Here is a 24,847-nt window from a genome sequence, read left to right as displayed (position 1 = left end):
AAACTAAGTTTTTCTTTTATTCTATTCATATATAATGAAATTAATTGAAAAACAAAAAAAGCATAAAAAATACTAATACAAGTACAATAAAATAAATTTGAAAACGATTACAAAGAACTCTGCAGTTTCTAAAAAAATTTTAATAGATGAATAAAAAAAAAAAAAAAACGTTAAAAGCCATAACTAAAACTTACATATTAAAAACGAGCAGTGTAATTTACTTTTGCATAATCATAACATAAAAATTGTCTAAGAGACAACTTTTGAAAACAAATTTTAAAACGGAACCTTAAAATGTTAAATTTACTTTGAAGTAGATGCTTTAGAAAGCATGTCTGTTTTAGTAGCTTTTTAATATTGGGAAACACTTTTGTTGCTGGTAAACTTTTTTAATAAAATTCAATGCGTTATTTGTATTATAAGTTTATTTAATGTAATATTTTTAGAATATTGTTCATTCTAAAAAGAGCTGAAAGAATTTATTTTGCATGAACAGCAATAATAGTTTGCCCGATTGTGATTTTGCATCATGTAAAATAAATCAACTTATAAAATTGCTTACCATGAAAATGAAAAGCTATAAATAGAGTTATTCGGTTCAATAATTTAGTTGTGCCGTTTAGTTAAAAACGTTATAGCTTGCAATGTATAATTTAAATACCTAAAAGTAACAAAAATATCTAAAAATAGTTTAAGCAAGTTAGCAAACTCAAACACTGATCGTTGTAAAGAAATGCTGTAGTTATAAAAAATTTTACAGTAGTTTTATAAAAAGCGCTATTCAAATTTTTCATTGATTGTTTAAAAATTTATATTGCATTAAAAATGTAGTTAAAAAGATTTTGTAAACATGCCAGCGAACTTTTGTGCTTACGGTTTGTAAAGTTGTGTTCATAATGAGGTAAAGTAATTGTTTTGCATGAAAAGCAACTTGTCTATCGGATTGTTTGCATAATTCGGCTTGCTGCATTTGTTTTCTACCCAAGAAACTTCTTCGCACGGGTTCGAAACCGCCGATACTGTGTGGTTTGAAAATTCAGCTTGGTTTGACGGCTTGTTGTAACTCGGTGCCTGGCTGTAGCACAGTTCCTTGCCGAAACTTTGTGAGAAAGGGCTTCCATTTGATTCCTGATGCAGTTTGCAAATTGGTGCGGAGTTTGAGCAGATCATTTTGTATTCATCGAGTTCGAAACAGTGTAGTTTCAGTAAAGTGCTGTAATTTGGAGTTGGAAATTTATAGCTCCTCATGTGTTTAGGAGAACCTTGAAAATATATTTTTAGTTATTTTAAAAATATTAAATGTTTATTAAATTTGCCATTGTTAAAAAGAAAACTTACGTAGCGAAGCATTATGTAAAAAAGAAAGAATATATGATATGAAAGTTATAATTGATTGTTTATTTAGTTTGTCTGTTAACTACATTATTCGTTTTGTCATGTAAACTAATGATCTAACAGATCTTATTTTTTAAGTATTTCTAGCCGGATCCGTTGCCGGATCTTATTTCAAAGCTAACATCCAGCCGGATCCAGATCGTAATTATAATACTAAATAGGATCCAGCCGGATACTATGAAAATCTCAAAGTTTGTCGTACAATCTAGTATATTTAACTTTTAAAAATTTTAATAAGAGTTTTTTTTCCCTTCATATTAAACTCCAGAATATCTAGTCACTATAGATTCTATTGTAAGATTAAAATTTTTGGTAAAATTATTTTAACTTCCACAAATTTCCCGTTATACCTAGTATAGGTTTCAAAATTATCACGTATTACCTAGTAAAATTTTAAACAGTTTTCTCTTTGTATTATTTTAAATTTCACAACTCCCTCAAATATGTCTATTAAATTTGATTTTTTTATGCACCCTTCTTTGGTCTACCTTACCCATAACATTATGTTCAGGACGTATCCGTGTATTTTGAAAATTAAGTTTAATTGATAGTTGGATCTGGTAGACCACTATGTAAACTCAAACAGTAGACCAAAAATTCTTACTTCTAATTGTAATTTATACTTATTTAACAAAATAAACAACCTACTGTTCATCGTAGTAAAAATGTCAACTTGATTGTCTTCGTCCGCATTGTTGTTTCGACAATATTCCTCGTTTGTAGGTGACATGAAGTTTTTTTCTGTGTCATTCAGATGCGGAGTTGGCGCCATTGACTGGCTAGAACACAAGCTCATCGTTTCATCTGAAAATTTGAGATGTGTCTTGTTATAATCATGTTCAAGCACCAAAACTTAGTTTAGTAGAAAAATGGTTTAGATTCCCCTTAAAAACATTAAATTTATAAACAAGGGATATAGACACTTAGTTTAGTAAACTGATATTTGTACTTTTTTAATTAGGCATATGTTGAACCTTTTAAATCATATACAACGTGTTTATTAAACAAGTACTGTATATATATAAGTTTATTATAAAACGTTACGTTTTTTTACTTGAACAACTGTTTAATTATACATCAAATTTTGTAATTATGAATTATTAGTCTATCTCTTATTATACTTGCTTAATTTTGCCTAGTTTATTACTTATGTATTTTTTGATGAAACCTAAAATTGTTTACTTACTAAAAATTTAATATAAAACTAGTTGCTAACATTAGTAATTGATAAGGTTTAGCTAAAATATATCTATACTTGTTTGCTTAAGAAAATGTTTTTGAATGAATTGTGTCTCAAGGTTCTGTATAAATGAAATAAATTTTAACTATTTTTTAAAATAATCACTCACTGTCAGAATCGGTGTTGCTTGTTTTAGGTAAACTGTTGTCCCCTGAGCTTTCTTGTTTTCGTGCTAACTTTTTGATCTGTGTAATAGAATTTAATAATAGAACAGCATGAAAATTAAATATATTATATGTTAGTTATATAGTTGTATTTATAAAATATATTTAAGGTAATACTTTTATAGGTCCTGGACAAGACGTTAAACTATATACAAGTAGTGTATGACTCGTTAAACGAAAACGTTTTTCTACTTTAGATCATCGTACCAAATTTTTTAACGCCCCCTTTTTATCGTTTATCAAAATGTAAGTTTAATTAATAGAATGACAATTTATTAAAACAATAAAAAGTTTAACTGTTATCTTATTACTTAGAAGTGTATTAAAATTAAACAAGAAAAGTTTTATATAAAAGAAAACAGAGCTCGTTTATCACTGCTCAATCTTGATTTGCTGTTTTTTGAAAACATTAGTTTTAGAATCTGTACAATATGTTTAACATGACAAGAACCAGTGTTTTCATGAGACGAACACTACTTTAAACTAGTTTAAATAGAGTATGGGCTGCGATAAACTAAGAACTAATTCCCTATGTACTAAACAAGCTTGAATTACAACTAAATCATCAATATAGTTTATTGAACGATAAATAATATGCCTATAAGTTTGGTCCAAGGACCTGGTGTACTACAAATAACTTTTAGTTATCGGTTGTACACCAGAACAGCTTAATGTCATTTCCAGGACATTAAGTTTACCAAACAAACATTAATCTTGATTTTTTTTTCTTAAAATTTAAATTCTATTATAAAAAACAATGTCGTAAAAACAGTATGAATACAAAAAATATACAATACAGTTAAAAATGCACCAAAGTTGTGCAGCAGGACTTAAACGTTTAGCGAAGGTAAAACACTGTTTTATGTACAGAAACTGTTTTATAAATAACGATAAGACTATCTGCTAAAGTCATTGGAAAATATATAAAACTTAAAAATATTGCTTGAGATAATTAAATAAAAATTGCTAACTATAAAAAGTCTATAAACTATATTTTCATACATACAAACAAGTTCAACTAACTTTTGCGCGTTGGTTTTGAAACCAAACTTGAACGACCCTCGGACTCAAACCAGTTTCGTTTGCTAAAGTTTCTCGTGCCTAATAATTAATTAGAGTTAATAAAAAAAAAGTTAAAACTATGGTCAAAATTAGCAATTACTAACCTAATAAAAAAATATGAAATCTTAAATATTTGTCATTTTGTTAAGTTTTATAAGAAACATAATATTTGTTTGTCAATTGTTTTTAAGAGTAGATGGTAAAACCGTGAAAGGATAATTTATGTCATTTTTCAATGTTGATTCATCAGCATACATCATAAGTATTTCAGTCATTATTTTTTTCATTTTTCGTAACGCATCAAATTTTTTGTTTTATTAAATTAAAAAAAAACTAATAAAAATGTTTGACATTGCTTAATTAACATATCTAATAACGAATAAATTTAAATTTGTCAAAAGTAAATTAGAAGTGCTCAAACAACATTTGAAATTTTTTCTAATAAAAAAAACAAAACAAACAATATAAACTTCACAACTTTTTTAATTATAAAAGTTTTAAAAAAATGTTTCCAACCTTTCTCGTTGGTTTCTGAGAAACTTCGAATGCTGATTTAAACTTTCTACGTTGCGCTGTGGTCAGAATTGTCCTGGGTCGCTTCACTCCTCCCTGCTGGCTCCTTGGATCGTCTCCTCCGTGGATGAACATGCTCATGTCTCTTTGTGTGTCCTCACCAACATTTATGTACCTCGCTGCAAGAACGATGCATGAATTCTCTGTTTGAAAAATTAAGAAGTGTTTCAGTACTGAATGTTAGCTTTTCTGATAATGATTTCAATCTTGTAAGCTTAAGAAGTAGTAAAAATTTTACAACTTTTTAAGTAACGCATTTAGTTAAGTTTGATAAAATGTTCCACAAAGGTTAATGGTATTGTTTGTGTAGCTTATGAATTTTCTTTAAAATAAATTAGCACACTTGAAATACTTATACTTGTTAAAACCAAACATTTCTAAAAGTTTTTTAGTATTGCGTGTTCATATATAATTGTTTTGTATTCGTACCTGCATTCAACACGGTTGGGGATCCTGCTTCGGTCTGTTTATTAATGTAAGTTGATTGGTTCATTACGAAATTACATGAAAGACAGGTAATAAGGCCACCATTTTCATCTCGTTTGCAATACTGTTCTCCAGGCTGTTTGTAAGTAATTTTTTAAAATAAACTAATTTGTTTTAACTTGAAGATAAGTAGTAGAAACGAATTTAATTTATACTATTTTTTTAGACAAAACTTTGCATAAAAACTTGTAATTAAAGTATCCAAGTATCAAGTGTCTCTTATGATTTGTTAAAATTTGATTATTTAAGTAAATTTAGAAATATTTCAAAAGTCGTTATAAGTTTCAAAGTAAAATGTTTGCTCAGGCTGTTTAACACCAAATAACAACACAATTATTGCTAAAAAATGCTAAAACTTTTTATTGAAATTTTGTTAAATTTCACTCACCTTCATTATTTGGCTGCATATTTCACAGGAGAAGCATTCAACGTGAACGGGGCCGGGAAAAACCTTGGAGTTGGCGGCTATTGGCTGGCGGCAACGTTTACACAGTTTCAATCTGTAAGTTTAATGTTGAATGTTTATTTTCCATTAAAACTTTTGTGAAAATATAATATTTATTTTACATAATTCCGATTACTAAATGTTTGTTTTCCATAAAAACTGTGTGAAAACCAAGTGGTTACTTGTGTGCTTTTAGCTTGTGGTTATGCGCCGGTTTACTTTCTAGTCAAGCAACCTGTCAACTTGTGAGCAAAAACTTGCCTTTTTCTCACTGCGCGACATGGCAAACAAAAATTCTGTCAGCTGTTAAAATTTTGTGTTGTTTTTAGCAGCGGTGGTGTTTTACAGGTACTCATATGAACGTGCCGAATTCTGACAGCAGCAGAAAGCGACGTCAAAGCTGTATTAAGTGACGTCATAAGACAGCAAGACAGCTGAGAAAAAGTTATGAAGCACGTCGTGCCATCACTGTTGCGACTTTGGCACGCATCGAAATACCTGCTGAGGTGATTGGAACAGAACTTCTCTCTCGTTGGAAAGGAAGCTGTTTCAAAGCGCGTTTGTTTTCAACATAAAAATATTTCTTTGCATCGGAAAGAGACACAAAGTTGTGAGAACGTGTCGACAGCTGGGTTGCCACGGTAACGAGGTAAGCTTTTACCCCCACACCATTTTTTTATGTCAATCAAGCTGAAGATTTCAACACCTTTTTGCTCGAGTTTCACGATGAAAGGTTACGGTAGCTTTGTCTGCCATTGTGACGTCACTGTGAGACGGGCGTGACATTCTCCTATCTGCTGGACTTCTTGACTTGAGTGAAGAGAAATGACTCAGCTGCTTAAATATTTGTTCTGTGATAATTGATGCGAATCTACAGAAGATAAATATAAACTTTTATAAAAAATAAGTGAGATGCTACGAACAAGGTGTTTGTTATTTTATTTTTTTTTACTAATGCTATTAAAGGTAGTATAAAATCTGTCTTAATGCGTTGTACTTGCCATACACATGTAGATTGTAAAAATTGCAGTTTGACACACAATAAAAATGATTTAAACAAATTTTTAAATTTTAGACGAGTTAAATTACCTAAACACAAAATTCTGGAACTAAAGAGACTTTCTGAACAAACTTGCGAGATAGTTCACAACTTTGCCCTCACTTTTAAAAGTTTCATGTGAAAATTCAGGTGAGAATTTCTCAGTGACAATTCAATGGCGATGTGAAATTACATCAAAGCGTCAAAAATTTTTCCAACAAAAAATAAGTTTGACAATTAACTGCATTTGCAAAAGTGAATCGACGAAGTTTTTTATTTTTATTGTTGGTTTTATTTTACCTTAGTTAAAATTTATTACGTTGGAATGGAAAAAAAAATAGACTTTAGATAATAATGAAAGTTTTAACTTTTAAAAAGATAACAATAGTTTAAAACAAGTTATTTTGTTCAAATCTTTATTTTTGTTATGAAATAAAAACATAGGTTGCTATTCTATGAGCTAAAAAGAAAATCTTGTACTTGTTTTTGCGTATACATTTTTTTATAAGCATGATAAATTAAACTTTATCATCTGCTTTATGGGATAAATTAAACTCTATTAAAGAGTTGCCACAATACTATTTTTTTGAATGCAGCATAACTGTATATAGAGAAAAGCTCTGAAACATAGTTGAAAAATTTGAACCAAAAGTGTTGTATAAAATAAACTAAATTAATATATAATAAAAAAACTCACTTGAACTGTTTATTTATTTTTAGAAATAAGCTTAAAAAACTTAAGGAAATCAGTCAGTTACAATGACAGTTTATATACAATAAAATTGTAAACTAAACAAATAAATAGTTAAAAATAAACGACTTGCAAACGTTAATTTTTTAACACGTTTACAACTCATTCTTGCAAAAAACGACCGACCTTACAAAAAGCACTGAATTTTTAAACAGCTCTAAAATGTTGTGTGTTTGTTTTAAAATAGCTGCAAAGGAACTAAAAAATTTTTTCTCGGTTTAACACTACTTAGCACGCACTAATGTTTGTTTATTGTTTACACTCGGTTGTAAATCCACTCAAAATTTAAAAGGTATAAATGTATAGTAGAAAGCCTCAGTGAAAGTTACATTAATAAGTATAAAAACTGAACTAGTTCAAAAAACTTGGCTTAAATTAGGTATTTAGTAGAACAGTTTTTTAAGTTTTAAGATTAACACCAATTCAAAATAGTCAAAATCTTAAAATTTTAAAATCAAAATGTTTTAAGATATATGTGAAGCGCTGTACAGGTTAGCTTTTACTGTTTATTTTCATGTTGACATTGATAAAATAAAGGTTTACTAATTACTGAAACTATCTAGCTATTTACGTATTACTATTAGCTGTCTAAACAACCCTAACTTTTTAAACAGAAACTTTAAACACTCTTTAAGTTTAGAATACAAAATCTCAAGCTGCTTGCAAAAAAAGTTGTTAGGTTAATGAAGTAAACAATTTATCAACAACTTATTTACACCTGTTTGCAAATTTCCGGCTGAGCCCAGAAATCTACACTAGTTATATTCGTTCTGAGATTAAATTTTTGAGCTAATTTGTTTTCGGTTGCAGACAAAATAAGCTGAAAGTTTCGATTAAAAGGTGTGAACTAGTTTTATTTCCTGTTTGCTGCCAAGCCAGTTTAATTCAGGCGCAGGCTTGCCAAAACAAAGTTATAACTCTTTTATAACAAAAGTTTTTAAAATTCAATTTAATACCTGAGCTAAACAGACCTCACTAGAATTATATTTTAGTTTCAGAGCCGTCAAATGAAACTATTTTTTTTACTGAAAATTAAGTTAATTAAGTTGATACTAACCAAAAAACAATATATATTATAGTGAATCGCTTTTTTAAATTCATGCAAAAAAATTAACGTTTTCTCTTTAATATGCATTAAAAACATTGTTAATTAATGAAAACTATGTGAATAAGGTTAAAAAATTTAAAGCTCAACTTTTTTTTATAAAATTTGGCGCACTAAACATATTTTTCTTTGTTTTTTAAATGCTAGTCGTTTGAAGCAGCTGTGAAAATTTCTCGCAAAAACTTGGTCCAATCGAATTTCGATTCGTTAATTTTTCACCGGTTGCTGTTTGCCGCTTCTTAACTCAATTTGACCATTGACAAGTTTTGACGAAAATTATTTTGTTTTTCATGAGTTGAGTTTATTTTTGTAGTGGCCACTCGCTTCAGAACAAATCGAACTGAGATATTAAATTTAGCTGACATTCTCAAATGGTAATTGAACGAACACTGAGCTGATTTTAAATAGAAAAAAAATTGAGAATTTCTAGCTGGCATGATAAAGGTAATAATGACATATCTAATAATAGAAGAAAATTTTTAGGCTTATATCGAGTTGAAGTCTTTACATTTGTAATAATTAAGTAAAAATATGACCTAAAACAGAAATAAAAACTATTTATTTTAATAAAACTTTATTGTAAAACTCATAGATATCTAAGTAAAAATTCTATATCAAAACATATTTATCATTTGTGATTGATTTCAAAGCCACTTCAATACCAAGTTTAAGAGATTAAGCATTTTAATCTCTGATTGTAACTATTTTATTTTATACATCAAAATTTCAAAGGTCGTTGAGAGATTAACTAATGAATAAAGTTGTACATTTACTTTGAACATAAAAAAAAAGATGTTTTTAATTTTATCTTTAAATTGAACAACTCAAAATTAAATAAAACAAAACCAAAATCTAATCTCGATTGATTTCTATGTAAAGCTGTTCTATAGACTCTAAAAAAATTGAAATCAAATTGTTATTTATTAAGTTTTATTTTTATTTATATAACTATGACGCAATAATCGATTTTTTAAAACTAGTGTTAATAAACAAATATAACAAAAGAAAATGCAAAACTTACAAAATGTATGCACCGCTAAAACTTAAGTCAGAGTGTGTACATTAGTTTTGCAAGTTTTACCCATTATTACCTTGTGTAGTGTTGATGACAGTAGATGTTCCCCTTTCTGACGTAACACTGGCCCACTAACACTTGATTGCACACACAGCACACCACGCAGCTCTCGTGCCAATTTGATTGGTCAATTTTAAGGAAATACTTGTCTCTGATTGGTTTGCTGCATCCCGCGCAGTAATGAACGCTGCTGATTGGATGTTCCATTGGTGCTGATTCGTTTGGTGAGTTTGTTGAGTAAAGTGATGAGCACATTTTTTCTTGCACTGTTTTAGTAAATAATGTATGTAAAAACTATTGTATATAACAATATAATGCCACAAAAGCTTTTTAAAGTTAAAAACAGCAAATTAAAAAAAAAACAAGAAAATCAAACCGTGAGAAAATTATTTTCTCAAGATTTCAAATCAATTATTTTAATTATTCTAGATCAAGCAGCATATTTGAGTAAAACTTAAAGTGAATGAAAAGTGTAAACAAACAATTTATTATGATTTACTAAACGTTCACAAGCCACAATAAATCATTTATTCAATTTGCAGTAAAAATGTTCGCTAAAAAATGAATTTTGCAAAAAAAGTAGAAGTCCTTAAGGTTTTTTTTTTCTTAACATAAACAAGTGTCTATGATTTTAAGAATTATAAGATCTTACTTTTTAAACAGTATTTGTCCACTTTTGCCTCCCTCTTTAAATGACTGAAGGACTGAGTTGGTGATACTTTGAATGCTGAAATTACCATATTACATTGTACTGAAAAATTACTAGTGTATTAAATTACAAAAATAAAGTACAGAGAAAAAAAAATGGCCGATATAAAGCCTAGAAAAATCGTGCTTGTTAAATTTTTGATTATTTATATGAGATATATTTTTTAAATTAAGTAAGCTAAACAACTAATTATAATAATAAATCAAAGCTTTAGTAACAACGTTTTTATTTTACTTTAATTGAAAGGTTCAAAATTTTTACTAAGGAAATGTTTAATTGAAAATAAAAGGCTTAAGTACTGTTTTTAAATAATTAAAAAAGTATAAAGTATTATGGGAGTTTTACACGTTTAAGAATTACCTAACTTAGGAAATGAAATATGTACCTAACTTATAAATATATACATATAACAAATAAGTTTTAAAAAACATTTCTGTTTAAATGTGAAAACTTTTATAAAAATGTTTTTAAATTAAATGTATTCAACTATCAAATAATAACCGTTCAGAAAAAGCTGAATTAAGTTGATTTGTTCATTTAACAGTCTATTTTTTTTAATAAATATTTGCAATGAAATTAATGATTGTTTAAAAAAGGCATTTTCAAAATACTCTTCACGTTTTTAGTGAATAACCAAAAGCAAAAAAAAAAGCTAAACATAGTTATAGTTACATGTTCTTCTTTAAGCATCACTGAAATGACACAATGGTCTTTCTTGTGTGTATCGCCACAGAAACCATGACAACAAAACATGATGCGTAAATTAGCTGAAATTGTAGCATAATTTAGTTATTCGTTTTTACATTTAGCAAACTTAATAAGACCGCACAAGCTGCTTCTGAAAGCAAAATTTCTATTTGTTCAACTTTTTTAAATCTAAATAATTTAAGGGTAAAATTAGAGATATAAAAATAAGAACATAACAAAATTTAATGTACTTTGGCCGTAAAATGTTTTACTTTTCACGTAATGAAAGTGTGGTAAAAATTACAAATTCAAAGTTTTTTTTTTTAAATATACCAAGAAAAAATATTAAGAATAAACTAAAATATGCCTACAACAGCATACAATATCATATAACATTAAAATTATAAAATATTTAGCCTACATAAGATGTTTACAAAATTGATCACCTTGTACATAGATATTTTTTTCTATTTTTCATATAGAATAAACAGTTTTGTAAACTATGAAACAAGATTACACAGTTGAAATTGTAATAATATAGAGTAAAAAAAATATCAAGAAACTCTTTACGAAATACAAACAATTATTACTACTGACATTTGAACCTTATTAAGTCCGTCGTAATACCAATCTAATACATTGTGAAGGTTTTTTTTATACCGTTTTTACTTAAAGTTGTAAAAATAAAGTTTTAAAATAAGACTATATTATTAAACATTAACAAATAATAGTTTGTGTTTGATTATAAAAAAACGATAACTTATATCATTAAGTTTAAATGTATCAAAATCAAATCTTGATTATTTTTAATTTATGGACTAAAAACAAAAAGAATCTAAAAAAATTAGACTGTTTTATCCAAAATAGTTTTCACAAAAAAACTATAAATTTAAATAAAAGTTTATGCACTTTCTGAGCTTTCTAAAAGATCATAAAAAATAGAAGTAAGTGAATGTAGCCTTATTACAATCTTTAAAGCCAAATTAAGTTTAATGTTGTCTTGATTACTGAGTAATTAATGGATTTTATAACTTACTAAAATATAAAACTATGAGTGTATGAATTTTGAACTAAACTAATAAAGTAAAAATAGCAAGTAACAAATAATACAAAAATAAAATTATTTTTGTTTTCAATTAAATTTTAGTGACTAAAAATAAAAATTTATTTCTTTTAAAGTAAATTGTAATAAAATCTGTTTAAAATCAAGTATACACGTTTTAGAAATAGCGTAAAAAAACAAGATTTGTATGTGGATATTTTAAAGACTACATTAACTCTTTAGTTTTTGATAAACCAATTTAATTGACCTTAAACTTTACAAAGTAAACATATTAACCCCGGATAATTGTTTTTGTTGACCTGCAAGCGAACATGCTAATTACCACTTGTAACAGTGTTTTGTTCGTCATTACAAAGTGACATTTCTCCTTTAACAGCAACCAATCAATGCTTGTCATTGCAGTTAACACGTTTATTCTTAGGCTCGGTTGCTTGATAATTGCATGCTTTTGTTTTGATTTTATCAAGATAAAGTTATTTACAAAATTTTCTATATATTTTGAAAAATAATGGTATCTTGAGGCATTTATTTTATCAAGTGTAAAAACTTTGTTGCTTGTAATTCTAATATTAAAAAATTTCATTATCGTATAAATACTGTGCATTGTTTTACCTTGAACTACGAAACAACAAAAAAAAAAGGAATTTCCATATTTCAACGACAAGACAATGGTGTAAAACCACACTGAAGAATTTAACGAACGGTCACATGTGTAAGCCGAAAATGGCGCAAAATGTTATTGAAAAGGGGAATCACCATGACAGAAGTCATACTTTGACGGATGTTTCCTACCAAAACTTTTTATTATACTAACACATACCGTTGTAACGCAAAACATTGTTTTTTTTTGTTTTAGTTTTAAAATTTGCGAGACAACTTAAGAAAAATAATTAAAAGTAATAAAATATTTAAATTATTATTTAAAGCTGAATAGATTAAAATTTAAAGTTTTAAGCTAAACAGTATATGCAGCTCGTAAAATCTTATCAATAATTAAAGTTGTCTTTCACAAAATGTTTCACTTAACTTTAATGTAAATTTTAAATAGTCAAAACTTTTAAGATAATCGGCAGTAAATAAAATTTCCAACAACAAAGAACAATAAATGCTTTTTATCTTTATTTTAGGATAATTCTTTTACTTTAATATATTTAATGACCTTGGATTTGTGTTTGCTTTACTCGTTTAGTTTTATGTTTGATATTTGTTTAAAGGAATTGCGAGAGTTAAGATGCAAAGAACACAATAGTTGATTATCATAATTCTTTGTTTAACTAATTATTTTATTTCTAATACATGTTTTGTTGAGAACTAAAAAACTTAAAAAAGTCGTCTTAAATATTTATAACTTAACTTAGTAGATTTTTGTTACTTACACACTTGGTTTAGTTAAATTTTTCGCTCGTAAGGTTTTAATATACAAACAAGCTAGTTAATGAATATTGATCAACATTACAGTTAATGATTTTAAACAAAAGTACCATTTGAAAAATAAAATATACATTAAAAAAAGTCTGCAAAGTGTTGACATTTTTCTTAACTAAAACAAAACAAAAACTTTATAACTAAATGTAATAATTTCACAATAGCAAACAAAATCAAAACTGTAAAGCAGAATAACTAAATCTAAATATTACAAACTTCAAATCAACTTCAAGTAAATTCCAAAACAGCAAAACTTTCACTTAACCTAAACGCTTCATCCAAGTAAAAATTGTCAGTTATGAAATTTCGCTACAAACTTTTGAATGGTTTTTTTTTCATCATGCTTCCAATCTCATTTCTCACCTACTTTCCTCTCTCGTTGGGCGCCTTTTTTTCAAAAGTTCTCTCGCTTTATTTTACTTGAGCTCACCTTAGAAATAGTTTTAAAAAAGAACAATCTTAATGTTCTGTACTTAATTCTATTAAGGATCTACAGTAAGTGTTACTAGTTTTTTATTAATGTAAACCTAAAGGTATAAATTATTTATGTTTAACGTACTTTAAATTGATTATTTTTAGAAAATAGGCATCTTTTAACGTAATATTGTCTTAATACAGTTTGCCTAATTAAAGCGTCTGAACAAAAAAGTTGTTTAAATAGAACCGAAGTAAACATACAAGTATATTTCTAATGACAACATTACTTACTTTATTTTTTTATGTGTAGTTTTACTAAAACAATTTTTGTTTTGTCATTTACTGTTATATTAAATTGTTTTATTTTTTTACTTATTTAATCATTATGTTTAGTTTTTTTTCTAGTCAATTATTGATTTTTAAAATAATAAAATTTATACTTTAACAACATAAAATAACTATAGTATAACACCAATATAGATTATATTTTTACACAAAATTGTTATTAATCGTGTTACGCTGTTAAGGCATGCAAATAAGTTTTGCTTAAAATAACATACATAATATCTGTACGGCTGTTTGCACACAGAACTAACACAATTAATTTAAAAACTAATTTGAAATTTTATTGTAAAACTAAGCAAATTTAACTTAATTTTAATAAAAAATTAACTGAATTAATTTTGTAACTTTAAACATTATCCGACAAAATTTATTCTAAAATGATCATAAAAAGATGTTAGGCACAAAATAATTTACAAAAATGCTTTATAACGCAAGTCAAGGATTGATATTCAGTTTTTTTTTAAACTTTATTTGCCAACAGTTTATTCAACAAAATCGCTTAAAACTGAAATTTTTAATTTTGAACGACAAAAACGTGGTAAGAACTTTCACGATTCAAATTTCATCCAAAGCCCTTTCAGCTGTTTGTGAGCACGAAACTTTCATTTTTTTAATCAAAGATATTTTAACGACCTAAGTACATAGTACCAGGGTTGAATAATACATCTTAAGCATATCGAAAGTGCTCAAGTAATCCTCGAAAAGAACCATTTGAGCACACAAGTCTCGATGATGACACAAGTACCAGTGGTGTATTTATATATTTTTTATTCAAAATTGGGTTCACTTCAGAAGCTGTTGTTTTGACTTTCCCCAAAACATTTTTAAATGACTACATATTTATTTGTTTTGGTTCAATTTATTTTAAATAAGTCAATAGTTTTGTGCTTTCAAAATATTAAGTGAAATAAAAAAATCAAACTAAGTTTATCAAAATTGTACTTTGTACAAAATATTGTATATAAAGCACAAAAAGTTTATTAAGGTTTGTGAGCTTTGTTTAAAAAATGTTATTAATTTAAACAAAACTAAATAAAACAATTTTAAACACCATTTTTAATAATTTTGAATAAAATATGACTGTTAACTGAATTAATAAACATACTTAAAACAATGCTATAGCAAAACTTATTTTATGCTAAAATAAATTCTTTTAACTGCTTGAAAAAACAAAAGTATAAAAGTTTAAATACGTTAAAAAAGACAAGAAAATTATTCAAACTACATGATTATATAATATCGCTGCTAAAATTTTTAGTTTTAATTATCAAATTTTATTGATAAATTGAAGAATACTAGTCTATACTATCAAAATTTAAACTTATAAGTTAATTTACATAATTGTATCTGACAGATATTAAATTAATTAGCTTATCTGAGATAAAATATTAATTTATAAAAAAATATAGTCTTTTGAAAAACAGCAAAAATTTTATTTACTATGATAAACTTGTAAATTTTGTAATCTTTTAGAAAGCTTATAAACTTCATTCAAAAAACATAACTTACATTTTCTTTGTTCTTTGTTCTTTTTTTATACTAAGTATCACTATCATATATTAAAAAAAACGTTTCAAATTAATAAAATTATTTTTTTGCTCCGGGCAGCAAAACAGCAACAGAAAGTTTCGAACTTCGTCGAAACAATGCTGCGTCGAAATTCGACCACCGCAGAGCTGAAACTCTCAGCAAGTTTGAGCTTAAAAGATTGACTTGACAATTGACACAACTTTAACATAAGTGCCACCTACCTGCATTAGTGACATCTCAACTTTATCGCCACCAATCGGTCGCCACCGGTGACATGACAACCAAACAAACACCAATTAAAGGCACTCTTATTTCCATCTATGATAAATTCGAAACTAACTTGTGTGTGGATTTGTGCTTGTTTGTACAATTAGTGAAAAATTTAACTGACGTGTACATAAAGTCTAAAACTTTCACTAAATTTGTGTTCGAATACCAACTATAAGCTCTCCTTTAACAAGTTCAGCAACATACTCGTTTAGAAAATTTAAAAAAGGCAATAATTGTTTTGAATAAATATGTAAAGACCACCTACGCTCACAACAGTTTATCTATTTATCTGATAACTTGCTTGTTAAGCAACGTATAAGCACATCAGCGATTTTGCAAGTACTTAGCAGCCCGACGATTTTACGCTGTTATGAAAAACAAAGATCTAGAGATATTATCGCGCCGAATATTGGAGACATTTGTTGTCTATCTTTAAGTTAATCTCAGCGGGTATTACTTACGTCTCATCAGTAAAACTGTCATTTGTGCGAATTGAACAGCTGTTAACTATATACGTACGGATTTGTACGGTGATTTTTATTTATTTTTTTTTTTACTAACCAAATAAACGCGAGTTTTGTGTTTCCTATGAGCATCTAACTTTTACTCACAAGTTCAAGTCTAAATATAACTAGCAGGGCGGCGAGACGGCAAATTAGAGAATTAGCTGTTATCTGAATATAGCAGCGGGCACAGCTGTGTTCTTGGTATCGAGCAAAAGGGGATTAGCGCTTATCTCACTACTCGCGCTTTCAGAACTTACAAAAGAAACAAAAACGAAGCAGATGTCGGGCATTTTTGATCACTTTGTTGTTGTGACGTAATAATGCAGGCTGGAAGGAGAAGATGTTTTTTGACCGGCGATCGACCCTTGAAGACAATTTTTGTTGGTCGATGTGCTATAATTAGAGATGAAAGCAATGCAAATTCAGGTAGCATTCTTGCGAGAATTACCTGCATGGTGAGTTTTAAAGAGACCACCAACTTTTGTGTATTGGAAATAGTTGCAATTTTGTATGCTGGTAATTTTGTAAGTACTTTGGATTGCTGTCTTTTCAGTTCTTTTTTCAGGTTTATAATTAATTTAATGCTTTTGGTTTTTAGTTAAACAATTTGCATTAACAAAAAACTTTCTAAAATTATTAAGTTGATTTTGAATTACCAAAAGTGTCTTTTTTTTGTAAGTTTCGTTTTTTAAAAAAGTTTTAACGTTAAAACAAGCTAGTTAATCTTACATTGATTTGAAAAAAATAAATTATACAATTTAAAACATTACAACGTTGTTATAAATAATTACCTAGCTGTTAAAACAAACTAAACTGAACATGCTCCATAAATTTAGAACTACTTATTCTATTTTACGCTTGATTTATATCAATGAAGAAAAAATATTTTTTATATCTTTACTTTTTATTAAACAAAATATTACTGAACTATTATTAAAAATACGTATTAGACTTTGTTCAAGCTTTTTGAAATTGTAATCTAAGTTTTAAAATTTTGTGTTGTTGTTGTGTTATCTTATTTTTTCAATATTTTATGAACTTCACTGGGCAATCGTAGTAATAAGAATAACCTTTTAGATTTTTTTAGTAGTTGTATGAAAATTTCATGAGAAAGTTAATTTAAACTTTCTTTATAATATTATTTTTTTCTTTTGATATAATTATTCTAGACTTAAGAATTATTGAGTTGTTGAATACTTGACAAATCTAATAAAAAGATACTACTATAAAAATTAAGTACTTTGTTTCTTACCGCTAAAAATAAGTTAAGTTCAAGTAACTACTTAACTGGGTTAGGAGTTTAAAATGCATGAAGGGACACTTTGCACAAAGACACTTTTACACGAAGGGATATATTTGCACGAAAATATTTTTGCACGGCGTCAATTTTGCACGAGGGATCACTTTTTCACAAAGAAACTTTTGCACGAAGAGACTTTTGCACGGGTTTGAATTTTTTTTAGTTATTATTATTTTTTTTAACTTTATATAACTATCAATTTTCTTGTTTATCATTTTTATCCCTTACTCTTACCCGCTGTCTGATTTTTTTTTGTGTTTTTTATAATATTTTTTTTCTTTTTTTTTTATTATTAATTTTTATTACGTTTTTTTTTCACTGAAACCCCTAAGCCCTCACCCTTTCCCTCGCGCAGTAACCTTTCCCTTTTTCATTTTTTTCTATTTTATATATGTTTTTTTTTTTCTAGTTTTATTTAAAATATTTTGTTCTTATTCATATATATATATTTTTTAATTTTAACTACAACTGTTACCCCTAATCCTTATCCTTGGTCGGTAACTTTATTTTTTTTTTTTTAAATAACTTTTCTTTTTGTTTTATTTATATTTTTACTGTCTTTCAAAATTAACTCTCCTTGCAAAAGTTTTTTCATGCAAAAGGGACCCTTCGTGCAAAAAGTCTTTGTGCAAAAGTGTCCCTTCGTACATATTAGACCCTCCGTGAAAAAATGTCTTCGTGTATATTTGACCCGTTCCCACTTAATTGAGTACCGCAAAAATATTTTGTTGCGAACTAGGTAATTAAGCCTAATTATACGAGCTTTGTACTATATAACACCTTTAATAGTAATTTAATGTTTATGTGTTTACGTTGAAATTTAAAGCTTGATGAACAAGTTATTGTAGGTAGAATTTTTTTTTTGAACTTAGTTTATAATTATATGATAAGTTGCAACTTTCATTCAAATTTAAGATTAGTATTAGTATTAACGTACCTGCTTTATAGCTTATAAGAAAAGGTTAATAAAACATTTTTATACAGTTATAACTTTAAATCTAAAGAGAACGTACAAAAAGCATAGTTTTTTTTTTCGGTAAAAAATATTTGGTTTTTTGTTATGTAAAGATAAATAGTAAGAAAAAAACTCATGTATAAAGTTAAAAATTTCATTTATTGCTTGTATATATACACTTTTATAGACATTGTAATTTCTTTTTCAAAATTTATTCAATTTACATAGCTTATATAATAAATTATTAACTACATAAATTGTTACAACTAAAATGTAGCTAAAAGATATTATAATAAATTTAAATAAAAGTACGTTTTCGTTAAGTTAAATTATTTTAAAAAATGAAAAATGTATTATAGCTGCAAAAAGTATTTTCTATTTTGCAAGAAAAAAATCAATCAAACATCTTAAATAGCTCAGAAAGAAAACAACTACAGTAACCTCTCGCATCTATACGCACTCGTGACGTTACGCACTCTCGTTTAGTTACGCATTTAGGAATTCTAAAAAGTTCAAAAAATTTTTCAATATTTTTTAATATTGCAAAAATTAGGTTTATTTTATATTTTTAATGTAAATTATGTTTTTAAATGCTAACTCATTTCACTATATCTTTAGACTTTGTAAACTTATGTTCCTTGACTAATTAATAAACATTTAGTTATACCTCAGTATATCCGAAATTTTGTTAACAATAACAGTTTAAATTAAAATTCTGAAAGAAATATTACTCTGTTAAATAATGAAATAATGAAAGTTTAAAACACAAACAAATAACTAGCACTCTTGCCCTATATATAAACAAACATCTAAAAAAGAAATCTAATTAAACATCCTAGCAAAAAGTAGCAGTGATACTTAATAAATATAGAGTTTACACTTAAAACAAATGCTTAATTATAAATTGAATTTGCTAAATAGAATAGAATTTAAATGTTAAGTATCAAATAAATTACATATAAACAAAGATAAATCTACTTATTATTAAAATTTTTCTAAAAGTACTATTATTTTATATAAATTTAAATCCTTTTCTTATAACAAATGTTTAGTTTTATATTTTGTTTTCATATTTATAAATAAATAAAACACATTTTTTTAAAGTGAGAAAGTCCCCAGTCTGCTTTTAACTAGAATCAATATCAAAAATAGCCATTATAGTAAGTATATTCAGTACCTCTCGTATCTTTACGCAATTTTTCTGTGGACACAATGTGCGTAAATAAAGCGAGAGGTTACTGTATACAAACTTTAAAAAACGACATCTATATAGCTTAACTTGAAATTAAAAGTGTTTGAATTAAACAAAACAGTTGCACTCGATATTTTTTTTCCTTTTGATAAACTCAAATAAATGTAATTTTAACTTTAATAATATAAATTTCTCGCTATAAACGCGTAGTAAATTATTTAATATTTTGGTTTATTCACAAACAACAAAATAAGTTGGCTAGATGTAATTAAAAAAGTTTTTAAGTACAGACTTTTAAACATTTTATTTTTTTATTAAAAAAGTAACTAATCATTTAAAACAAATATTTAAAATCAATTGATTTAACATAATTTGTACTTATTAAGAACTTATAAAATCTTTTTATTAAACATTTAATTCCGTGAAAAAACGTTTACAAATAAGTTTATATCAAGTGCATGAAACTATTTTAGAGATATTTACTAAAATAATATTCTTAAATTTGTAAAATGCATCCAAACGCCGAAAATTAAAGCTTGATTATTTTTTTAAACCAAGCTATTTTATTATTTTTTTTTGTAAGTTTTACTAAATTTAATTTTTACTAGTTCTATATTAGTTTTAGTTTCGTAATAATTAGGTATACCGAAATAATCTATAAAATACCTAGTTTCTAATAAAATGTTTTATCAAGAAATTAATTTTTTGCTTTCGTTTCGCAAATGCGATAATTTAGTCATGGCATAAATATAACAGTTATAAAAGCTATAGTCTCTCCATCTAGTCAAGCTACTTGAAAAAATAACATCAAAAAATAATAAGCTCTAGATTAGTTAGATTTAATGGAATTTTATTTATAAGTGCTGGGATGTAGTAAATAAAGAACATATATTTCAAAACAAATAAAAACTATTTTGTTCCGATAACTATGGTAAAAATTATAACAATAAAACCTAATCAAACTTTTAATAAATACATTTTATACCATTAAAGTTTAAAAATAAAATCAGTTCATATTGTAATAAATTAAAATCTTTGAAACTTTATCAAATACTTAAACAGTTATTTTAAAAAGTATATGCTAGATAAGCATGTAATACTACGCAATGAAACAAGTACAGTAGTGTTACTTTCAAGTTTGTACTTTTTACCTAAAAAACGTTTTGTTCAAAGGGTTAGAAAATCCCTGAAAAAAAATATTTAAAAATCTCTATTACTATCTAAGTATAAACAAAAATATTTGTTTTTTATTCGATTCATGTTTTACGAAATTAATCAAACAACAACAAAAAAATGCATAAAAAATACTAAGCAGTAAATAAATTTAAAAACGATCATAGTTAACTGTGCAGTTTCTATTAAAACTTTAAAGGTTAAACAAAAATTAAAAATATTAAAAGCCACAAATAAAACTTACACATTCAAAAAACGAGCAGTGTAATTTACTTTTGCATTATTATAATATAAAAATTATCTAGAAGGCATTTGCAAAAAAAAAATTTGAAACAATATTTCAAAATATTAAACTTACATACTTTGAAGTATATGGTTTAGAAAGCATGTCTGTTTTAGTAGCTTTTGGGAAACATATTTATTCTTGACAAGCAGTTTAAAAAAAAATTCAATACGTTATTTGTGTTATAAATTTTCAATATTTGTAGAATATTGTTTATTTTACGAAGAGTTGAAAAAAGTTATTTTGCATCGTATAAAATAAATATGTAACTTATTTTACATGACTATAATCAACTAGAATAATTGCTTACTATAAAAATAAAAAGCTATAAATAGAGTTATGCGGTTCAATATATTAGTTTTGCAGTTTAGTTAAAAGCACTATAGCTTACAATGTGTAATATGTATATACCTAAAAGTTTCAAAAATATCTCAAAATAGTTTTCAGCTAGGTATTAAACTCAATTACTTTTCGTTGTACAGAAATGTTGTAGTTATAAAAGCCTTTACAGTGGTTTTATGAAAAAGCGTTGTTCACATTTTTTATTGATTATTAAAAACTTTATACTGCATTAAAACTGTAGTTAGAAAGCTTCTGTAAGCATGTCAGCGAACTTTTGTGCTTACGGTTTGTAAAGTTGTATTCATAATGAGGTAAAATAGTTATTTTGCATGAACAGTAACTTGTCTATTGGATTATTTTCATAACTTGGCTTGCTGCATTTATTATCTACACCAAAAGCAGCTTTGGCTTCGCACGGGTTCGAAACCAGCGAACCTGCGTGGTTTGAAAACTCATCTTGGTTTGACGGCTTGTTGTAACTCGGTGCCTGGTTGTAGCACAGTTCCTTGCAGAAGTTTTGTGAGAACGAGTTGGTAAAGTAGAAGCTTTCGTTCGACCCCTGATGCGGTTTGCAAGTTGTTGCGGAATTTGAGCAGGTCATTTTGTCCTCATCGAGTTCACAACAGGAGAATTTCAGTAAAATGCTGTCATTCGAAGTTGGAAATTCATAGCTCCTCATGTCTATACGAGAACCTTAAATCAACACTTTTAGTAAGTTTCAGAAAATTATATGTTTTTAAATATGACATTTTTAAAAGAATACTTACGTAGCGAAGCATTATGTAAAAAAGAACGAATATATAATATAAAAATTATAATTGATAATTAACTTAGATGGTCTGTTAACTACATTATTCGTTTTGTCATATGAATATGTAAACTAGTGATCTACCAGATCTTATTTTTAAAGTATATCTGGCCGGAGCTGGTGCCGTATTTTATTTTAAAGCTGATTTCCGACCGGATCCGGATCGTGATTATAATTCTAAAAAGGATCCAGCCGGATACTATGACAATCTCAAAGTTTCTCGTACAATCTAGTACATTTCAAAACTAACTTTAAAAAATTTTTAAAACAGTTTTTTGCACTTCATATTAAACTCCAGAATATCTAGTCACTATAGATTCTAGTGTAAGATTAAAAAATTTTCGGTAAAATTATTGTAACTTCCACAAATTTCCAGTTATACCTAGCATAGGTTTCAAAATTATATCGTATTATCTAGTAAAATTTTAAATATTTTTCTCTTTGTATTAGTTTAAATTTCAAAACTTCCTCAACTATGTCTATTAACTTAGTTATGCGCCCTCACTGGTCTACCTTACCCGTAATATTACGTTCTGAACGTATCCGGGTACTTTTAAATTAAGTTTAATTGATAGTTGGATCCGGTAGATCACTATGTAAACTCAAACAGTAGACCCAAAAGTCCTTACTTCTAATTGTAAATTTATACTTATTCAACAAAATAAACAACCTACTCTTCATCGTATTGTAGATGTCGATTTGCTTGTCTTCGTCCGCATTATTGTCTCGACAAGATTCCTCGTTTGTAGTAGACTTGTAGGTTGTATTTGTGGCATTCAGATGCGGAGTTGTCGGCATTGACTGGCTTGAATACAAGCTCATCGTTTCATCTTAAAGTTTGTGAAGAAACTTGTTTATATCATGTTCAAGAAGGAAAACTTAGTTTAGTAAAAATGTGTTTATTAAACAAGTACTATCTATATATAAGTTTATTATAAAACGTTACGTTTTTTTACTTGAAGTACTGTTTAATTTTAAATCTAATTTTGTAATTGTAAATAACTAGTCTACCTCTTATTAATTGTTTAATTTTGTATAGTTTATTACTTATGTATTTTCTGATGAAACTTAAAACTGTTAACTTAGTATAATTTTAATATAAGTTAGTTGCTAAGATTAGTAATTGATAAGGGTTAGTTGTGATATATATTACATGTTTGCTCAATTATGTGTTTTTGAATGAATTGTGTCTATATTTTTTGTTTAAATAAGATAAACTTATATAGTTATTTTAAATAAACACTCACTGTCAGAATCGGTGTTGCTTGTTTTAGGTAAACTCTTGTCCCCTGAACTGTCTTGTTTTCGTGCAAGTTTTTTGATCTGTGAGTAAGAAAAATAGTATTGAAACATTTTCATAGTCATATTGTATATTAATTATAGTTTTATATTTAACTTAGAAATATTTTTATAGGTCATGACAAGAGGTAAAACTATATTCAAGTATTGTAAGACTCGTTAACCGAAAAGGTTTATTTACATTAGGTCATCGGATAAAATTTTTTAACGCCTCTTTTTCTCGATCAATAAAATGGAACTTAAATAAATAAAATGACAGTTAGTTAAAACAATAAAAAGTTTAACTTTTATCTAAATACTGTGAAGTGTATAGAAATTAAGGAAGTAAAGTTTTGAATATAAAAAAAAACAGAGTTTGTTTATCACTGCTCAATGTTGGTTTGCTGTTTTTTGACAACATCAGTTTTAAAATCTGTACAACATGTTTAACGTGACAAGAACCAGTGTTTTTATGAGACGAAAACTGCTTACAACTAATTAAAATAAAGTATGGACTGTAATGAACTAAGAAGTAATTCCCTGTGTACTAAACAAGCTTGATTTACAATTAAATCATTAGTATTGTTTATTGAACGACAAAATACAAGCTCAGAAAGTTTGGCCCAAGGACTTGGTGTACAAAAAAACCTTTTAGTTATCGATTCGTACAAGAAAACACTTTTATGTCTTTTTCAGAACATTAAGCTTCAATATTTTTTTTATTTGAATTTTTATTTTCATTATGAGAAAACTTTGTCGTAAAAACATTATGAATACATAAAATATACAATACAGTTAAAAATGCACCAACATTTTGCAGCAGAATTTAAACGTTTAGCAAAGTTGAAAAACTATTTTTATGTACAGAAATTGTTTAATAAATAACGATAAGTCTATCTGCTAACATAATCGAAAAATATACAAAGGCTAGAAATATTGCTTGAGATAATTAAATCAAATTGCATACTATAAAAACTCTTGAAAAAATGTTTTCATAGATACAAATAAGTTCAACTAACTTTTGCTCGTTGGTTTTGGAACCAAACTTGAACGACCCTCGGACTCAAACCTGTTTCGTTTGCTAAAGTTTCTCTTGCCTATTATATAAATAAAAGTTAATAAAAAAAGTAGTTTCAAACTATGGTCGAAATAAGCAATTACTAACCTAATTAAAAATCACAAAATCTAAAATATTTCATATTTTCTTAAGTTTTACAAAAAATTTACTG

At 26.8% G+C, this 24,847-nt stretch overlaps 1 protein-coding gene across 1 annotated transcript; it reads right to left on the bottom strand.

Moving 5' to 3' along the window:
- Positions 1–891: 891 nt before the first annotated feature.
- Positions 892–10,094, bottom strand: LOC145839104 (LIM homeobox transcription factor 1-alpha-like). The gene is made up of 9 exons (XM_082946714.1): positions 9,988–10,094; positions 9,352–9,601; positions 5,309–5,420; positions 4,864–4,996; positions 4,378–4,577; positions 3,823–3,900; positions 2,745–2,820; positions 2,044–2,199; positions 892–1,262 (listed from the first exon to the last, which is right to left on the bottom strand). The coding sequence occupies exons 1-9, from the start codon at positions 10,073–10,075 to the stop codon at positions 892–894; spliced, it is 1,464 nt and encodes a 487-aa protein (XP_082802840.1). The 5' UTR covers positions 10,076–10,094.
- Positions 10,095–24,847: the final 14,753 nt, after the last annotated feature.

Source organism: Thalia democratica, chromosome 6 (assembly GCF_965202585.1).
Source record: "Thalia democratica chromosome 6, ktThaDemo2.hap1.1, whole genome shotgun sequence".
NCBI lineage: Eukaryota > Metazoa > Chordata > Thaliacea > Salpida > Salpidae > Thalia > Thalia democratica.
Note: the sequence above shows the minus strand (reverse complement) of the source record. Positions and strands in the feature narration are given on the sequence as shown.